This window comes from Nansenia antarctica (genome assembly GCF_963989245.1).
Source record: "Nansenia antarctica genome assembly, chromosome: 9".
Taxonomy (NCBI): Eukaryota; Metazoa; Chordata; class Actinopteri; order Argentiniformes; family Microstomatidae; genus Nansenia; species Nansenia antarctica.
Window position 1 is genome coordinate 34,651,641 of NC_137679.1, and position 20,000 is coordinate 34,671,640.

General features: G+C 50.5%; 1 protein-coding gene across 1 annotated transcript in view; it reads left to right on the top strand.

Annotated features, from left to right (window-relative positions):
* The window catches only part of hcn4 (hyperpolarization activated cyclic nucleotide-gated potassium channel 4), a gene marked incomplete at both ends in the record, with an annotated part of 72,001 nt that overhangs the window by 25,849 nt on the left and 26,152 nt on the right, over nucleotides 1-20,000 (top strand). The window contains 2 exons of the mRNA XM_080539719.1: nucleotides 6,081-6,242; nucleotides 8,758-8,976. Of these exons, the coding sequence (XP_080395845.1) occupies nucleotides 6,081-6,242; nucleotides 8,758-8,976 (381 nt within the window). The remainder of the gene's footprint in view (nucleotides 1-6,080; nucleotides 6,243-8,757; nucleotides 8,977-20,000) is intronic.

A 20,000-nucleotide genomic window follows, 5' to 3' on the forward strand; every position in this document is an offset into this window, starting at 1 on the left:
TTTTTTCCCAATGAGGAGTAATAACATTAGTGGGGTTGGACAATTTCCGACATGACAGACAATTATATAGCGTTTGATCTTGGTGTCAGGAGCTTTAGGAGCAATACCATCTGTGTTTGTTTATACCGTGGAGGCAGGGAGTCCATCTCTATTAATATTGGCATCTGGGGCGGTTAAGATTGATGGCTTTGCTGCCCAACTGACTGTGCATGACAGAGAGGGGGGAGCGATCTGATATGTCACTGGAATCCCAAGGTGCTCCGGAGTGAGCCATGTGGTGCCGCAGCCCGGCGGGTCGCCAGGGAGCAAACTTCCTTTCATTTCCCGGCCAATAAATGGACACAAAAATATGTAAATACAGCAAATCCACCAATGAGACCCCCGCTCGGTGACCCTGATACATAGGCCAAGGGCTGCTCTTTCAGAGATAAGAAAGGCCCGAAGAAAGGGTTTAATGGGGTATTATTGAGCTCACAATGCGGCTTGCCAGCAACAGTGACAGCTCCTCAAGACTGGTGAATGTGCCTTGTGTGATATTAATACCCACAGCAGGGCACCTTAGAAGACTATTACATAAAAAGGTGTAATCCAGCATGCACCCATCGATACCGCTCAGTAGGAAGCTGAATTAGTGGCTCGACTCAACCCCCCCCCCCCCCCCCGCCCAGGGCTTGTTTAGACAGATGATGGAAGAGTGCCCCCTACGGCCCACTCTCACCCCCACTTTTTAATCTAAACCGCTCCCATTACACTTGTCCACCATTACGCGGTGCGCGTAAGAGTCTGACATTTTGTCATTCGGTTTAATTTAGACACCTTAGACAGCCCCTCCGCCCCCCCCCCCCCCCCCCCCCCCCCCCCATTCTGTATAGCCCATTGAACAGACACGGAGAGGACTCTCGAAGCCCAAATAAAATCAAAGAAAGGGGGTGAGGGGAGTGACTGAAAGTGGCATCATTGAAACAATGTGAGTGAATGATTTTTCTTGGACTCCGTGCCGTCGAATCTTGCCAAGCATTCATCATCATTAGCAACATGGACAGCAAACACCAGATGCCTCATCATAGCTCTACATTGAGCTGTGTCTGGCTGGACCACAAGCAGCACTCAGGCACATATGCAGTCATTCTCTCACCTGGGCGACGTTCTTCTCCACTCCATCTGTCTGAGAAGCACCTGCAGCTGCTAGGACTCACAGAGTTTTGCCTTTCTGTCTCTGGTGGCTGCCTCTTCGAATCACGCGCACATGCAGAAAGACAGCGGCTAATGTCTGACGCTGCAAGTCCATTTTGGGAAGATTACATTATTATTAAGGGGAATGTTGTTTGAAACTTCAAACTGAATTTCATGAGAGGTGGCGGATTTCCAACAAACGTACGCCCTGCTCCGTTAACTAACTTTCTCTTTCCAATACTTACTTTCCCTTTAGAAGCCAAATGTAAATCCCTCCCTGAAATGAATCTGGCATATTTAAATACATTAGGGTTGATAATGGTTGTTATAATTACTGCACTGAATGAAATACCTTGTAGAGACGATCCTCAATAATAGGTATCTAATATAATTTATGATGCACTACTATATCATCTTTAAGACATAAGACATAAAGCTTGAGCACTAGTTAACTTTTGTATGTTTGAACGGACTCAAAATAATTAAAGCATTTGATAATTTATTACTGTAATAATGAGTCATTATTGATACACTGACTCCTTAGCTATAGGTAAGTATAGGTAACTAATATCAATTATAATGCACTACTATATCATATTTAAGACATAAGACATAAAGCTTGAGCACTAGTTAACTTTTATACGTCGCGGACACAAAATAATTAAAGCATTTAATAATTGATTACTGTAATGATGTAGTCATTATCAATGGACTGACTCCGTAGCTATTAACCTTATTTGATGTGAGGACACTGAGGTGGTAGAACCCTGTGTCTCAGATGGAAAAGAGAAAGCAGACCCAGGTTTGTTGAGAGCAGTGATGAGGTTAACATGACTGACAACGTGAGATACCCCTGCCCTTAAGATACCTTTGTGGAGAGTGTCTCTGTGCCCTCATCAATCACAGCCTCCCTTGTTTACTCTGATAGCAATGCACCCAGGCAGATTCTACGTCCCTATCAATTAAAAGAAAGAGGCCGGCAATCCATCATCCTTAATGTAATGCAGTGTACTCTGCAGGAGTCTGTGTGTGTCTGTCTGCGTGTCTTGCGTGTCTCTGTGTGTGTGTGTGTGTGTGTGTGCATGTGAATGTTTCTTTAAAATACATATATATATATATATATATATATATATATATATGCAAAGAGAGAGAGAGAGAGAGAGAGAGAGAGAGAGAGAGAGAGAGAGAGAGAGAGAGAAAGGTAGGGAGGGAGAGAGATATCCATGCATGATAAAGCAGCGTCATTTCTTAGGCACAAAATAATGACCCTGTAATAAGCCAATATCAGAACAGATTTCCATTTCGCTGAATATTTTCAGGGTAATTGAGAGGCAGTCTGTTCTTGCTTTGCCAGAATTCATTTGAATTGACTGTAGGCTGTGAGAATAGATATGGCAATCACTTTCCCCCTTTGAAATACATTGTTTAAAGCTGCTGCAGCTCTATCTACCAGATTTGCATGGCATTATTCTGCGCAGGTCACATGGGGCATGGCTCTCCTTTCAGTGTAGAAATCCTTTAAGGGCAGCTTTCGCAACTTCTATAGGTATGGGGATTAAGTTTGGACACTTTGCTTTTTGTATGATTACAGCTATAATTAGTTAATCACTACTAGCATCTAACCCACTTATTCACACTCCACCAGGGGCAGGCTTGTGGAGGTAGAAACATGTGTGTCTCCCCTGAGCAGTACAGTAGATAGATACAGTACAGGAACACTCTTAACCTTAACAGCTTGACTAATGTTTACCCATCCAGATAACCAGAGGACAAGTGTAATATTAGCATTCCCATTACATAAGAACCTCAAATGGGAAATGTAAAAGGATCATTAATTCAGTGTGTTGACTTAGGCACTGTGAGCTTTCACGTTGTATATTTTATGCCTATCAATTTTTAATATTCAGGAAATTAGTACTATACTTTGGAATATGTTACCTGTTTAGTTATTACAGTGTGATGCAAATTGATGCAAACACACTCTCATAACCCCCCCCCCCACCCCCTGCTTGCTTGGAAACACAATATTACAAACGATGGAGATATCAATCTCAATGTGCAAGACAGTATGGGGTACTTCATGATTTATTCATTTTTACCGTGCCGTGATTTCATTGCTCTTTCATGTTATGGAATGCCATTTAGTTCCAGCTAGAAAACCAACATCACAAAATATTGCCTCATATTAGATAACATATGCATTACTGTGTGTGAAGGCAGAAGTGGCTCTTTAAAAACAAATACCGCTTCGTGTTTGATACCACAGCTGTGTAGAGAGAGAGAGGTGATGATGAAGGAGGAGAAGCGTGTGGTTTGGTAGATTGAGTGAGAGAGGCGCAGGGCCGGGCGATTGACTAGACTCAGATGATGTAAACGCGCCCGGGGCTAAACACTCTGAACAGAGAGAGAACCCAGAGAGAGACGAGCCGAAATGTCTTCTCTTGCCGCTCTCTCTGAAGGTTCAGTTTCACAGTTTGGGAGCAATTTGGAGTTCAGTGTCTTGCCCAAGGACACCTCGGCAGGAGGAGCTGGGGATCGAACTGCCAACCTTGCGATCATTAGACGCCGGCTCTTCCTCCTGAGCCACTGAGCCCTGAGCCACAGTAATAGCTAGGATGTTAGTCCCAGTAATAACCAGGATGTTAGTCCCAGTAATAACCAGGATGTTAGTCCCAGTAATAGCTAGGATGTTAGTCCCAGTAATAACCAGGATGTTAGTCCCAGTAATAACCAGGATGTTAGTCCCAGTAATAGCTAGGATGTTAGTCCCAGTAATAACCAGGATGTTAGTCCCAGTAATAGCTAGGATGTTAGTCCCAGTAATAGCTAGGATGTTAGTCCCAGTAATAACCAGGATGTTAGTCCCAGTAATAACCAGGATGTTAGTCCCAGTAATAACCAGGATGTTAGTCCCAGTAATAGCTAGGATGTTAGTCCCAGTAATAACCAGGATGTTAGTCCCAGTAATAGCCAGGATGTTAGTCCCAGTAATAACCAGGATGTTAGTCCCAGTAATAACCAGGATGTTAGTCCCAGTAATAACCAGGATGTTAGTCCCAGTAATAACCAGGATGTTAGTCCCAGTAATAGCTAGGATGTTAGTCCCAGTAATAACCAGGATGTTAGTCCCAGTAATAACCTGGATGTTAGTCCCAGTAATAGCTAGGATGTTAGTCCCAGTAATAGCTAGGATGTTAGTCCCAGTAATAGCTAGGATGTTAGTCCCAGTAATAGCTAGGATGTTAGTCCCAGTAATAGCTAGGATGTTAGTCCCAGTAATAACCAGGATGTTAGTCCCAGTAATAACCAGGATGTTAGTCCCAGTAATAGCTAAGATGTTAGTCCCAGTAATAGCCAGGATGTTAGTCCCAGTAATAACCAGGATGTTAGTCCCAGTAATAACCAGGATGTTAGTCCCAGTAATAACCAGGATGTTAGTCCCAGTAATAGCTAAGATGTTAGTCCCAGTAATAGCCAGGATGTTAGTCCCAGTAATAACCAGGATGTTAGTCCCAGTAATAACCAGGATGTTAGTCCCAGTAATAGTCAGGATGTTAGTCCCAGTAATAGCTAGGATGTTAGTCCCAGTAATAGCTAGGATGTTAGTCCCAGTAATAACCAGGATGTTAGTCCCAGTAATAGCTAAGATGTTAGTCCCAGTAATAGCTAGGATGTTAGTCCCAGTAATAACCAGGATGTTAGTCCCAGTAATAACCAGGATGTTAGTCCCAGTAATAACCAGGATGTTAGTCCCAGTAATAACCAGGATGTTAGTCCCAGTAATAGTCAGGATGTTAGTCTCAGTAGTAGCCAGGATGTTAGTCCCAGTAATAACCAGGATGTCAGTCCCAGTAATAGCCAAGAGCTTTAGGAGCCATTTGTGAGTAAGAGTGAGGGTCAGGAAGAATGGGAAGACAGTGACTGTGGATGATGTACGTGGCTACACACCCTCCTCCTCCCTGCGTCCCACAACAAAGGGGGTGGGGTGGGGTGGGGGTGGTGTGTGGAATATCCCCCCTACTCAGCCGTAAGCTTTTAAACAGCGCTGAGTGGCTTTTAATAAGGGAAGGACCAGTTAGCCGCGCACACCGTGGCTCTCAATGGGATTAAGTGGCTTTCAATTGTTGAGGCCATTAGAATCCACACCAGCAGTGCCGACATCCTGGAGCTCCTTATGAGTACATTTATCATTAGGATTAGGCTAACCAACCTCACCCGCCCGCCCGCCTGCCTGCCTGTGTGTGTGTGGGTGTGTGTGTGTGTGTGTGTGTGGCGTGTGAGTGTCTGTGTGAGTGTGTGTGTGTGTGTGTGTGTGTTTTCCACTCACTCTGTGGGAACACGCCTGCCTGGTCTGTCCCTCGATCGTCTTTCTATTTCTGTGTTTACCTAAGTGGTTGATTAGAGTGATTCAATCAAGCTCCTTCCACCTCCTTACCCCCCTACTCCCATGCAGCCACCGGTGTGACCCCCCCCCCCCTGTACACCATTAGCTAGCGGAATAAAAAAAACAGAAACAAATACATTTTAAAAGGTTACGTCACAACCGATGTCGGCGAGTTACGTTCGTGACAGTTTACGTCCCTGTGCTGTCACAGATGGAGAACACTGTGGCCTAGAATGGCCCACAGATTAAAGCCAAGCGCAATGGACCCCACCCAACAGTATTGCATTTCTAATACGGCAAATCCACTGCTTGGGTCTTGACCTTGTGGCTAAAGTGAACAGAGAGTACAGACCAAGGAGTTAGGTTAACAAAAAAAGAAGTAGGCAAGCATTTCTCCCGTGGGAAATTATCTCTGTTTGTAACCCAGATTGGTTTATAGTTTCGTCAATGAGCACGCACACAACACACACACACACACACGCTCGCTCGCCCCTACTAACACACAGGTTTCTTCTTGTTCTAGATCTTTCACATGACCTACGACCTTGCCAGCGCCATGGTGAGGATAGTCAACCTGATTGGCATGATGCTGCTGCTGTGCCACTGGGATGGGTGTCTGCAGTTCCTGGTGCCCATGCTGCAGGATTTCCCCCCGGACTGCTGGGTCTCCAAAAACAAGATGGTGGTAAGTGTCCCCCCGAAGCCCCCCCCCCCCCCATACACAATCAAGTCTGTCTCCATCAGATTAGAGTGTTATCACATCGCTCTGTCTCTGTCATTAATGCTCTAAGCCTTCTAAGCATCACATCATGGAAAAGGATGTCTTCTTGCATATCTGACATTTCCCCAGTCAAAATCAAATCTAGTTTTTTATTTTATTGTCCGTCCACATTTATTCAATTTGCTGCCCCCCACACCCCACCCCCCGTTTATTTTGATTTCTCCAGCATTGTTTTGGTCACCCACTGTGTGAACGTGAGAGGGCCTGAGGCCTTGTGTGAAATAATGATTTTTTTTCTCCCCCCCCCATGAGGACAGAAAAGCCCATATCCAATACTGGTCAAGTATTGAAAAATTTTCCAGCGAGAACTTGCGACACGCTTTAATTTCACCGCATTGCTAGCCTCGCTGCTACCGGCCGCGTCTCTGGGAGAGTCACTGTCAAGCCCGGCGTCTGGTAATAACCCGCCCTCTCCTCTGTAATTCAGTTCTCTCTGCAGTCCTCTCTGCAGTTCTACAGCTGGACCGTGAGATACCTGAGGTGTGACCTCTGAATCAGCGGTTGGGCGAACAGTAACGTGGCATGTTGCAAACGAGCCGTTGATTTATAATGAGGATTTGTTGCGGGGCTCACGGCAGCTCTCAGCCCTCAAAGAGGATTAAATCTGGGATCTGCGTGTGAACGCTCCATTCCTGACAGAACGAACACAACACACACAACACAATCACATCAAATTCTAATTGGACCTTTAAAAAGACAGACAGCCAGTGATAGCGGAACAGCACCTGAGACCTTTGGCATGGCAGCCTGTTTGTCTGTCTGTCTGTTTGCCTGCCTGCCTGCCTGCCTGCCTGCCTGTCTGCTCTCGGGACAGCCTGTCTGTCTGTCTGTTTGCTCTCGAGGACAGCCTGTCTGTCTGTCTGCCTGTCTGTCTGTCTGTCTGCTGTCAGGGACAGCCTGTCTGTCTACCTGTCTGTCTGTCTATCTGTCTGTCTGTCTGCTCTTCCAGGCTACAACCTGGAAAAAGGGAAACAAATACACACATCCAATTATCAGGTGCTAGAGAAAAATTAACAAATTAAAAAGTAATGTCAGCAACACGTAATGCTCCCCTGTGATGTATTGGAGATGCATAGACTGTAACACCACAGAACACTACACAGCATTTAGGCCTGGATTTCATTGGTCGAAATTGCACATAGTTTCAAAGCCCCGAGCTGCTAAAACGAGCGCCCTTTTATTCACTTCAACATAACGACTAATTAATCGCATTACATAGGAGAACAATCTTCAATGTTACATAGTAGCTTACTAGACTAATTAGACAGAGATAAAACATTATGATCAGGTCCTAGGGCATTTTGTATGGTATTTAATTGTCAGGTCGTCAAACAAGGAGAGGTTTGACCCTGATTAGGATTATAAGAGGATGCTGACACGGCAACTCTTGTCTCTCCTTAAAGTTAGCTGTCCTATTATCTTAGTGGCTCATCGTTTTTTTACCTTTTTAGGAGACACTAATAACATTGCTATCTCTTAGGTCCCCCCCCCACACACCTCCCCACCCCCCAAACCCCCACCCCTCCGGGTGGAAATGAGTTTGAAAGCAATTTGGACATGTCACCTCGGGAGAGAGCCTATATTGATTCCGCGTGGGCTACCACAGCGATCCGAAGGAAAAGGGCAATTTATCTACAAACGAGAAAAACTCACAGGAAAATCACATTTTTCTAAATAGCTGACCTACTTTTTGCCTCGCAGGCCTCCTGTGTCTCAGACTTGTGTTTCAGACTCATTCATTCATTCTCTGTTTCTCCTTGATGTGCAGGAAAGGCCAAGCCCAAACCGTTTTTTCTTTTCCTCATATTTGCATTTAGAGGAGTGTATTACTGTATCACGCTGCTGGAGCCAAGTGTTCCTGTCCCTGTTCTGACACACCATGAGGAGGACATGTGCCTCTCTCTCTCTCTCTCTCTCTCTCTCTCTCTCTCTCTCTCTCTCTCTCTCTCTCTCTCTCTATTTTTCTGTCTCTCTCTCTGTCCCCCCAACTCTCTCTCTCTCTCTCTCTCTCTATTTTTCTGTCTCTCTCTCTGTCCCCCCAACTCTCTCTCTCTATTTTTCTGTCTCTCTCTCTCTATTTTTCTGTCTCTCTCTCTGTCCCCCCAACTGTCTCTTCTCTCTCTATTTTTTTTCCTGTCTCTCTCTCTTTCCCCCCAAACTCTCTCTCTCTCTCTCTCTCTCTCTCTCTCTCTCTCTCTCATGTGATGTGTGTAGAGCAGGACTCTGGCGTGTCTGAGTGCTCACTGACCTTTTCTCTGGTGTCCTCTACCACACACACACTCGTCTGGCAGAGAAAGAGAGAACACTGCCCCCCATGTCACAGTGTCCCTCTCCTCCTCTCTCTCCCCCTCTCTCACCCACCCCCCCTCCCACTCTCTCACCCCTTCTCTCTCACCCCCTCTCTCTTCCCCCCATGCAGAATGATACATGGGGCCAGCAGTACTCCTACGCCCTCTTCAAAGCCATGAGCCACATGCTGTGTATTGGGTACGGCATGTACCCTCCGGTGGGCATGACGGACGTGTGGCTGACCATCCTCAGCATGATCGTGGGCGCCACCTGCTACGCCATGTTCGTGGGTCATGCCACCGCCCTCATTCAGTCTCTGGACTCGTCTCGCCGCCAGTACCAGGAGAAGGTGAGTAACACTGGCACAGAAACCTCTGCCCCCTGCTCGAAGTTTGGGGGATTTTGTTCTTGATGTTTCAAAACCTTTTTTTTCTTTCTTTGTCTTTTTTTTTCTTTTTCGGGCCAGTCAGCCAGTCAGTGCTGCTCAGCTAGCCCAGTTTCAGCCCTAAATGAGGGCATATTCAGTCAGGTGTCCACCTCCTACCTCCACCTCCTGTGAGCAGTGTTGCTTTGGGCTTGTGGGGCCTGTGTGGGAGGTTGTGCAGACCTCCCTGGCTCCCTGGCTCCCTGGCTCCCCGGTGTGGGGAAGGGGAGGGGAGGGGAGAGAAGGGAAGGGAAGGGGATGGGAGGGGAGGGAAGGGGAGGGGAGGGAAGGGAAGAGAGGTGATGGGAAGGGTCAGCCCTGGCAGCTGGTTGTGAAGGCCGGCCTACAGTACCCCTCAGTGGGCCTAGCGTGGGCCGTGATGAGCATAGCTGCCAGGCTGCCACATGGCCCACCGTCTGTAGTCAGAGAGAGAGGGAAAGGTAGACACCCGGAGAGGGAGGCAGAGGCTGTAAAGGCCCCGAGGCCCTGTAGAGGCCCTGAGAGAGGGAGGGATGGGGTAGAGAGAGAGATAGAGAGAGAGAGAGAGAGAGAGAGAGAGAGAGAGAGAGAGAGAGACAGACAGATGGGAAGACCTCCTGAGAGAGACTGTAGAGACCCCTGTGTAATGAGAGAAAGAGAGAGGGAAGGAGAGAGAAAGAGAGAAAGAGAGAGGGAGAGAGATAGAAAGAGAGACAGACAGACAGATGAGAAGACCTCCTGAGAGACCGTAAAGACCCCTGTGTAATGAGAGAAAGGGAGAGAGAGAGACATAGAGAGAGAGAGAGAGACATAGAGAGAGAGAGAGAGAGAGAGAGAGAGAGAGAGAGAGAGAGAAAGAGAGAGAGACAGAGAGAGAGACAGATGGGAAGACCTCCTGAGAGACACTGTAGAGACCCCTGTGTAATGAGAGAAAGGGGGAGGGAAGGAGAGAGAAAGAGAGAAAGAAAGAGAGAGAGAGAGACAGAGAGACAGAGAGACAGACAGAGAGACAGAGAGACAGACAGATGGGAAGAGTGACCAGTTTCTCTTTTACACTGTGTGACATTTAAGCCTGTATCGGAAAGTAGGTGAGTGTTGGAAAAAAATCATGAAAGCCCTGAACCCCTCCCACCTGGAGGGGTCGACAGGGGTGTGAGACAGTCTCGACAGCCCCGTCAAGAAAGTCGTGACAGCCATCCAAAAAAGTGGTCGCATGACTGTGGGTGCAGAGTTGCTGTTCGACTAGAGGGAGAGCTCCAGACATGCACCTAGCTCAGCGTTCCGTCTCGTCTGCTGCCCTCCTTTGGAGGTGAACCACTGCCAAGTAGGCTGAACAGCTGGCCCGGCCCCCGCCACAGATCAAGGATCAGCATGTGGAGCCAGAACCATGGCCGTCAGGCCCCACGGGGGAGCTGGACCGACACACACGACACGGACCCCCATCCCTACCCCATGGGGTGCCAGCCCAGAGTCTTACCCTCCACACAGCGCCCAGAATCTTCTGCTCCACCACCTCCAGAATCCAGAATCGTCTCCTACCACATCCAGCATCCTCTCCACTACCTACAGAATCGTCCTCCTCTCCCCTCCTCTACCTCCAGCATCCTCCCTTCTACCTCCAGCAAGATAACCCTCCAGACAGGCTTGACTGGAGAAACATTGCAGGATTTATTTACCCTGATAAATTGCAGGATTGTGTCTGTCTTCTGCATTGTAGTGTGACGGTCGAGGTTCGAACCCAGGTCTCCCAGGTGAAAGACCCAAGCGTCTACCATTAGGCCAAGAGGACGCAGTCAAGGTCCGGGAGTGACATTGTCTTGGGCAGGGCTACCTCGTCACAAGCCATGCCAAATGATATCCGCCTGCCAAAATTTGTCAAGGGTGATGTAATCATGTCTCATGAACGCCAATGCTATGCCGACGCACCGATGCTAGCATTCCGGACATTCCTGAGTAAACTCCATCAGACTCCATTAGACTCCATTTTGTCAGGCGGACATAATTTGGCATGACAGCTCCAAACCAACTCCGCTACACTACACTCTTCCGGGTTCTAAAAGGGGAACCCTTTTCAACGTCGAACCCTTTTCACAGAAGGTTCCAAATGGAACCCAAAATGGTTCCTCAAAGGGTTCCCGCAATGCTCAGACTAGGCCTTTTAGCTCATTGCGTGTCAAGGATATCTGGTCCTGTACAATCCACTGTTTTCAGTGTGAAGTTAATACCATAATCCACACAAGAAGCCGGTACACAATCCCCCCAGCTTTGGGGACGGGACAGGTGGCCGGTGTCCAGCCGTCCAGTTGCCTGTTGCCTGGCTGATGCATGGGAGAGAGAACATCTGTTTCTGTCACTCGTTGCCCCAGCCCTGAGAGAAATCAGCTGACAGAGCCCCTGGCAGCCAATGGGCAGACTCGGTTGGCCTTCTCAGCGGCCGCTGGTCTCTTTAGTGATGAAGAGAGATGTGGAGGCACTGTAGACTATTGCTTTTGGTGAGCCTCTGAGGATTTGAGGATTTGGGCTCCAGAACGGAGCTTGATTGAAGGGCATCATTGTTACGTGCCTGGTCTGGTGATGTCTGGGCCAGCGTGGGCAACGATGAGAGGCCATCTGCCTCAACAGCGTGGCACAGAGACTATGTGGAGGTGACATACGGCTGACAGTTTAACTTGGATACCAAACAGTCAGAGTCTATCCCCTCTGGGAAGAGAGGGAATCTGGGAAGAAAGTTCAGAAGAATGAGCGGCAGGAAAAAGGAGAAGAAGAAGAAAATCTTGCGATGCTCACAAACCCGGCAAAAAATTGTCACAATAAAGAAGGGGTAGAATCTGTTCTGAATAGAGAATTCTATTCAGATTCAGACTCAGATTCAGATTCAGATTTAATTTATTTGTCATTGGCAAGAGTACCAGTACAGACACAACACAACGCATTCGGCATCTAGCATCTAGTGCAAAAGCCATAAAAGTGTGGACAGTGAGATATGTACAGACAAGGGCAGGATATGTACAGTGAGATATATGCAGTATGATATGTACAAAGCAAGGGCAATTGTTATCAATACAATATGTACATTATATGTACAGTGTGCAAAGACAGCAGTGGGCAAAAGCTGATTACAATGTGTCACAATGTGAAAAAACTCTGGGCTGTAGAAACCTAGCTAGCAGGCTCAAATGAGCTCTTAAGGGGAATCAGGAAGTCTGTTAACACAACACAGAGAGGCTGAGCAATTACACAGGAGACTCAGGAGTTAAACCGCGACACAGCAGCAACATCGCAGATAGGTGGGGATTCATGTCTCACTTTATTGAGGCCCGTTTGTCATCATGTAAGCACCTCGTTCACTCACTTGAGAGAGAATCAGAAAGAAACAGCGTTTTGGGGGGATGGATTTCCCCTCCCTGCTGATTTATTATCCAAGCAATTTATCAACGTTAATTGTCGCGCAAGGAAACAAACTAATGCTGACTCTGTCTGACCTGATTGCCTTCGTTTGCGTGCTGTTTCTTTCGTAACATCCTAACATTTAGAGGAATTGCCCTGGGGGGGGGCACCTCTCTCTCTGTACCCCCCCCCCCCCCCCTCAACCCCCACCCACTCACCCCACACATAAAGGGAACCCCCCCACACACACCCGCCCATCCACCGACTCACACACACACCCGCACACACACACACACACACACACACACACACACACACACACACAGTATGACTGAGCATGTGTCTCTGCTAGCCTACTGTACCTGGAGGTGTGAGTTGGAAAGGGTAGACATCTCTCCCATTTCCCCCGTGGATTCCTCCTCCATCTCATCTCCGACATGTTGAGACTCATATCACACAAAAGAGAATTACATCTCTGCAGATTGGGGCCACTGGCACCACATTTTATATGAGTGTGCATATGTCACCTTGTCTCCCTCCCTCCCTCCCTGCTTCCCTCCATCCCTCCCTCCCTGCCTCCCTCTCTCCCTGCCTCCCTCCCTCCCTGCCACCCTCCCTCCCTCTCTGCCTCCCTCCATCCCTCCCTCCCTGCTTCCCTCCATCCCTCCCTCCCTGCCTCCCTCCCTCCCTGCTTCCCTCCATCCCTGCCTCCCTCTCTCCCTGCCTCCCTGCCACCCTCCCTCCCTCCCTGCCTCCCTCCATCCCTCCCTCCCTGCCTCCCTCCCTCCCTCCATCCCTCCCTCCCTGCCTCCCTCTCTCCCTGCTTCCCTCCATCCCTCCCTCCCTGCCTCCCTCCCTCCCTGCCACCCTCCCTCCCTCCCTGCCTCCCTCTTTCCCTGCCTCCCTCCCTCCCTGCTTCCCTCCATCCCTCCCTCCCTGCCTGCCTCCCTCCCTCCCTGCCACCCTCCCTCCCTCCCTGCCTCCCTCTCTCCCTGCTTCCCTCCATCCCTCCCTCCCTCCCTGCCTCCCTCCCTCCCTGCCACCCTCCCTCCCTCCCTGCCTCCCTCTCTCCCTGCTTCCCTCCATCCCTCCCTCCCTGCCTCCCTCTCTCCCTGCTTCCCTCCATCCCTCCCTCCCTGCCTCCCTCTCTCCCTCCATCCCTCCCTCCCTGCCTGCCTCCCTCCCTCCCTGCCACCCTCCCTCCCTCCCTGCCTCCCTCTCTCCCTGCTTCCCTCCATAACTCCCTCCCTGCCTCTCTGCTTTCCTCCCTCCCTCCCTCCCTCCCTCCCTCCCTGCTTTCCTCCCTCCCTCCCTCCCTCCCTGCCTCCCTGCTTTCCTCCCTCCCTCCCTCCCTCCCTGCTTTCCTCCCTCCCTCCCTCCCTCCCTGCCTCCCTGCTTTCCTCCCTCCCTCCCTCCCTCCCTGCCTCCCTGCGTTCCTCCCTCCAACCCTCCCTGCCTCCCTAGTTCCCCTAACATACCTACCACCTATTACCGAGCATCCACACACACTGCTGGAAATGAAGAGACTGAGCCAGGAGGGACTCCAAACAAATGGATCATCACAGAGGAATGTATGGGAAACGACACACAATCGACAGAACCGTGCCAAAATGGTGAAAGGAAAAATTAGGCACAGTTGCAGTTTTCTTTCATCCAGTATGACATGATTCATGTTTCGAACATTGTATATTTATGGTGCTACCATCTCTCTGGTACCATCTACCATGCTACCATCCCTCCTGAAGTCGTACTAGGTATAATTGCCTTTTTGTATTATTGCTCATGATCTAGTATCTATTCTATGTCCAGTCAGAACCTCCAGGGATAGACGGGCTCATTGTGATGCATGGATTCCACCTCCTCCTGTGGGAATCTTGACACCAAGACCTTTCCCCATTCCGAGACCATTGAGTTGACATCATGCAGTACACAGCATACAGAATAACAGACACACACACACTCTCTTCTCAGTCATGTATTTCCAATGAATTATAGTAAATGACAAAATGGTGGCTATCATGGTAAATCCCCCTGTGTATATCTGCATTGCGGTTTGGCAGCCCAGCACCCTGTGTAGATCCCTGCTTTAATCCCTCTGTCAACTGGAACCATAGTGTGTGTGTGTGTGTGTGTGTGTGTGTTTGCGTGTGTGCATGCGTGCGTGTGTGTACAATTCTGCTGATGGTTCCATGCAAACTCTACCACGGCACACACCGCATGACGCCAACGCTAGGGGGCGGGGCCAATGTCTCCATGGAAACAATGGTGTGCACTGTCAGCGATGAAAGTTTATTTTCCCGCTTTGTGTGTGTGTTAGTTTGTTTGCTTGTTTGTTTTCTCCTCCTAGTCCTCCGTCATCCGCTCCAGGAGGTGGGGTGTTATGAGAGCCGTGGATCCCCAGAAGGGAGCTTGTTGGGGAGGAAACATGTTGTGACATGCCAGCCCCAAATGGTTCTTAGCAGCAAATGGCTGCTGTGATGGTGTTGTTGGCAAAACAACCCTTCCCCCCCCCCCCCCCCCCTACATCTGTAATTAACACTTGCCAATTAATCTGAGGCGCCTAGGGGAATGATGGACGGGAACCCTAAAGCAGATTATTCCTGGGTGATGACGCCCCAGAGACAAGACCTTTGTCGCCCCTGTTGCCCCCCCCCCTTTTCAATACCACCATCAAAACTTCGGAATGGAATAGTCACAGTCAGTCAGTCATGTTTGCTTTCAGAGGAGCTTGAGAGAGAGAGAGAGAGAGAGAGAGAGAGAGAGAGAGAGAGAGAGAGAGAGAGAGAGAGAGGGAAAGAGAGAGTCAGAGAGGGAGAGAGAGGGAAAGAGAGAGTCAGAGAGAGACAGAGAGAGAGAGAGAGAGAGAGAGAGAGAGAGAGAGAGAGAGAGAGAGAGAACTTACTTCACAACAGTAGCGCGGGCAGGGGTAGAGTGAGTCAAGAGCCCTGGCACAATCAAGCCAAGGACATAGCTGTTGACAAGTTGAGAGGCTTTGGGCTGACTGCCTTGGCGTAAGAGGCTGTTCTCATTAGCCCAGGCCCGGCCGCTGGTGCTAATCTGAAGAGTGTTAGTTTCTCCTTTCCTCTCAAGTCAACTTTTCTTTTAACCGCTGAGTCAGCGCTCTCAGAATCCCCACCCCCCCCAGGGTATGCCTTAGTTTGAATGCTCCCTTGCTTCTTGATCATGTATTTTCACTACTTGTGGAAACACAATTAGTCCAACAATCATGTACATATTGTTTCGTAATAGGATATTGATTCGACACTGCGTGAGGGAGTTTTGAGTCTCAAGGCTCTCTATTCGTTCTGTGTGTCAATGCTTGGAACAATCAGACCGTCCTTGATCTGGCCAGCCACATACGAAGCAGGAGGAAGAAAACCCTGGCCAACCGGTCACATACAACAGGTCACATACAACAGGTCACATACACGGCCACTCGGACATGACACCTCAGAAGAAAACACACCTTAGTGAGCAGAATGTTCTAGAAACACTCAAACCTGTTGGAGTCACTGACTGCATCACATGAGCTGCAACGTTTGCAGGAAAAGTGCTATACAAATTGTTATGAAGGCCCACAATTTAGAGCCAGTTAGTTTCCCCAAATCAGCCCTATTTTGCCCCTGTTATTTCCTTAATTATTTTCCATACTATTCATGTACGTTTTCATGAAGGTGTATGTATTGTTATTGTAATTGTATAAGTTCTGTCTTAGATTTGTTTAGTATTGTGCAAGCGCCAGATTAGTGGGCGTGGTTTTGATTGGCGTACGTGACCGGATGTATGATTGGCGTACGTGACCGGATGTATGTTCGGTTGATATATATAGCGACGGAAGTGGTCCGTGAGAGTGAGTGAAGAAGAAGAAGCAGAAGGAACCGAATGTGAGACAAAGATGGTGGATCAGTAAACGCACATGGTGCTGAGACCGAAGACAACACGAGTCATTTAGAGACCTGCCTTTAACATTGACTGTTAGTAGTGAATCACTGGCTACCCGCAGCACCGCGGGAGTTCGGAGTTTGTTGAGTTGGCAGCGCTAGCCCAGTTTAGCTGTGTCCCCGTTAGCCAGCCTTGCTAGCCGCCGGCTGCTAACGTTGGCGCATAGCGAGACCCAAGCCGGACAGAGCCGTCGCCTCCACGAGGTGGATTGCGACCGACCGCTGACACCACCGGAGCTGACCGTGGACCACCGGACCTGAACCGTTCACACCTCGTCGTTGACTACGAAGAAGCCCCTTTTCCTTCGAGTTGCAACGTCACTCCCCCCCTTTGTCTGCTGCCTTCCTCGAAGCACATGCGAGCTCCAACCAGGCCTCAACGCGCTCATTTCAGTCCGGGACTCTAAGCCTTTTCAGGCCAGGTACTGTGTGTGAGTGAGTGATTGAGTGCGTGTGTGGCCGGCGGGGAGGGAGTATATATGGGGATGTATATATCATTTGTATAAATAAATGTGTTTGTTCATATTCGATACATTGCTGTGTGTTTCGTTGTCTGTTAGCGAATGCTAATGCTAATGTTAATGCTAATGCTAGTAATGCTAGTCTAAAGGGTTGCTGGCGCCCCCTGCCTCTATCCTCCTACACTGCCGATTTAGCTCAGAGTTAGTTAGATAACCAGCCCTTCCTAAATTCTACAGTCCTTTAGCTACTCCCTGGTTACAATTGGTCCTTCGAGCCGGATAGGTTGTGTAGTGATAGCATGCTGAGCGCAGCCAACCAGACAAGACAGTTACCCCCCCTTCTCCGCCCCCTGAGCCAGAGCCACGACCACAGAGAGTCCCGCGGTTGCCTCAGAGGTTACAAGAGTATGAGCTTGAGCTCGAAAGCTCACTGAGTGGTAGTGAGGAGCGCACTCCACGGGATACAGTGGTCGGAGAGGCCGAGGTGTCCGTCGGCGCGAGGGTGGCTAGCACCGAGACAGCCATCAAAGAGCACCAGCCTGAGGATGAGATGGCAGAACAGCAGGGTTTTGCCGTAGAAACGGAAGAGCAGGAAGGAGAGGCCCGGTCTGACAGCGCCTGCGGGCGGAAGAGGGAGGGCCTCAGCCTTAACGATCTGCCTCCCAGTACGGCGCGCTCGAGACCTAGCTCCTGCCGTTCAGTGGCTTCCTCCCGGTCCAGGGTTTCCGTGGGCAGTTCTGCCTCTGGGGCGGATAGCATGCACTCCAGAGGGAGTAGTGCCGCGCTGTTAGAATGTATGCGCCAACAGGCCGAGATGGCGTTAGAGCGGGAACGCCTCCAGTTCGAGCGCGAGCGCCTCCAGATGGAGGGGGCGGAACGCGCGGCGGAGAGGCAGCGCCAGGAGGCGCTAGAACGTGAACGCCTCCAGATGGAGCGCGACCGCCTCCAGATGGCGAGAGAGCAACTGCACGCGGAGAAGATGGAGGAAGTGATGCAGACCATGCGCGACGTGTGCATCAGCAGAGCTCCGTCGGCCCGTAGCTCCAGAGCATCATCCGCACGGCCCTCTCGAGTGCCATCTCCTGAACCCCCCGCCGATGGCTCCATGACCCCCGCCATGACTGTCCAACTACAGGCCCAGCTGACCACCTTGAAGGAAGAGGACCAGGGACCCGACCGCTACGCGGCCCAGAGGGAGCCAGCGTCGCTGCCCGGGAGGGGAGCCATTCCCCAAGAGCGTAGCACACCCCTAGGTCCTCCAGTGAACCAAAAGGCATGCAGGCCGGACACCCAGACCGTCACTCCAGCCCCGATCATCCACTACAGGATGTTTCCCCAGGTGGAGGGACCCAAGTTCCCCTTCTTCAAGGACGAGGACAGGAGCCAGTATGTGGAACTACGCATCTGCCTAGACACGCTCTTGGACGACTCCTGCTCAGAGTCCTACAAATATGCGATTCTCCTTCAGCATGTGAGGAACCCCAGAGCCCACAACATGGTTCTGGCCCATGCCTCCGCACCGACACCTTACACCAGAGCGCTCGCCGACTTGGATGCCCGCTACGGTCGTCCCTGGAACCACGCCCTTGCTGAACTGCAAGCCCTCGAACAGCAGGCCCCCATCAAGGATGAACGGGCGCTGGATGACTTCGCGCTCCGCGTGCACACCTTGGTTGGAATGCTGAAGACGCAGGGCCCAGCTGGCGCCAGCGAGATCAACAGCACCTCCAACGTAGAGCGGCTGCTCCGCAAGATCCCACGCTTCCGGCAGGAGAGGTTCCGGCGACAGCAGCGCGTTCGTAACCCCGGGAAGTTGGGTCTGAGCATGGCTGCCTTCGCGGAGTTCCTACTGGAGGAAGTGCATGACACCAACGTAGACGCCATGGGTTACGCTGAGCCGAAGAAGGAGAGGGAGAAGGGAGACCGCTGGGACAGGCCGAGCTCGAACAGAGGACGGCCCGTAGGAGTGCTGCACACGGAGGAGGAGCCTCGGAGAGAGAGGAAAGCCCGACCTGAGGGAAAGGATTCCTCTCAACCCCCTCAAAAGGGACGGAGAGGTCCACCGCCATGTCCGTACTGCACCAGCGAGCACTGGTTCAATGAGTGCAGTGACTTCAACAACCTGAGTACCGAGGCCAAGCAGAGGTGGCTCGAGGAGAACAAGAGGTGCTGGAACTGTGGGCGCGACCATCTGGCTAAGAACTGCACCTTGAGGAGAAAGTGCAACCGCTGTGAGGAGGTCCACCTCAACATCCTACACGAGGTCTCCCTCGCCAGGTCCACGGAGGGCACCAGAAGCCCTAGGTCCGGTAGCGCACCGGAAGAGGAAACACCTGTCTACTACCTAGACCCAACCCAGAGCAGCGGCTCCAAGGTCCTACTGAAGGTGGTGAAGGTCCGACTTCACCACAACAACGCTGTGTACGACACGTACGCCGTTCTAGACGACGGGTCGGAACGGACCATCCTTCTCCAGGGGGCAGTGCGCCAGTTGGGGCTCCAAGGGACTGAGGAGAAGCTGACTCTGCGCACGATACGTCGCGACTTTAAAGAGGTCACCGGGGCGAGAATCAACTTCTCTATCTCCCCGGCGGGGCGGCCGTCGGACAGATATCGGCTTCAGAATGTCTTCACCGCAGACCAGCTAGCGCTCTCCCGCTACGACTACCCCCTGGAGAGATTACGCGCAAGATATTCCCACCTACGGCGAGTAGACCTACATCCGATAGAAGGAGCGGAGCCAACCCTTCTCATCGGCTCGGACAACGCTGCACTGATCGTGTCGCTCCGTCCTCCGCTGAGAGGACCACGAGGCTGCCCGATGGCTGTTAAGACTGCGCTTGGGTGGGCCCTCCAAGGCGCTACCGAGTGGAGAGATAGAGACGGGAGAGCTACGTCATCCCTCCATGTCCGAACCGAAGAAGTGCAGACCATCAACTGCCTTCACACCAGTGTGGACTCCATGAATGCGGCGCTACTAGACAACGTCCAGAAGCTGTGGACGCTAGACGTTGCGCCCTACAAGAATGAGAAGCTCTACGTACGGTCAAAGGAGGACGTCTACGCCATAGACCTCCTTAAAGCAAAGACAGTGCGTATCGACGTCCAGGGCGTGAAGAGAACATCTACCAGCCCTGTCTCGAAACCCAGCAGGAGAAGATCTACCAGCCCTTTGTCTAAA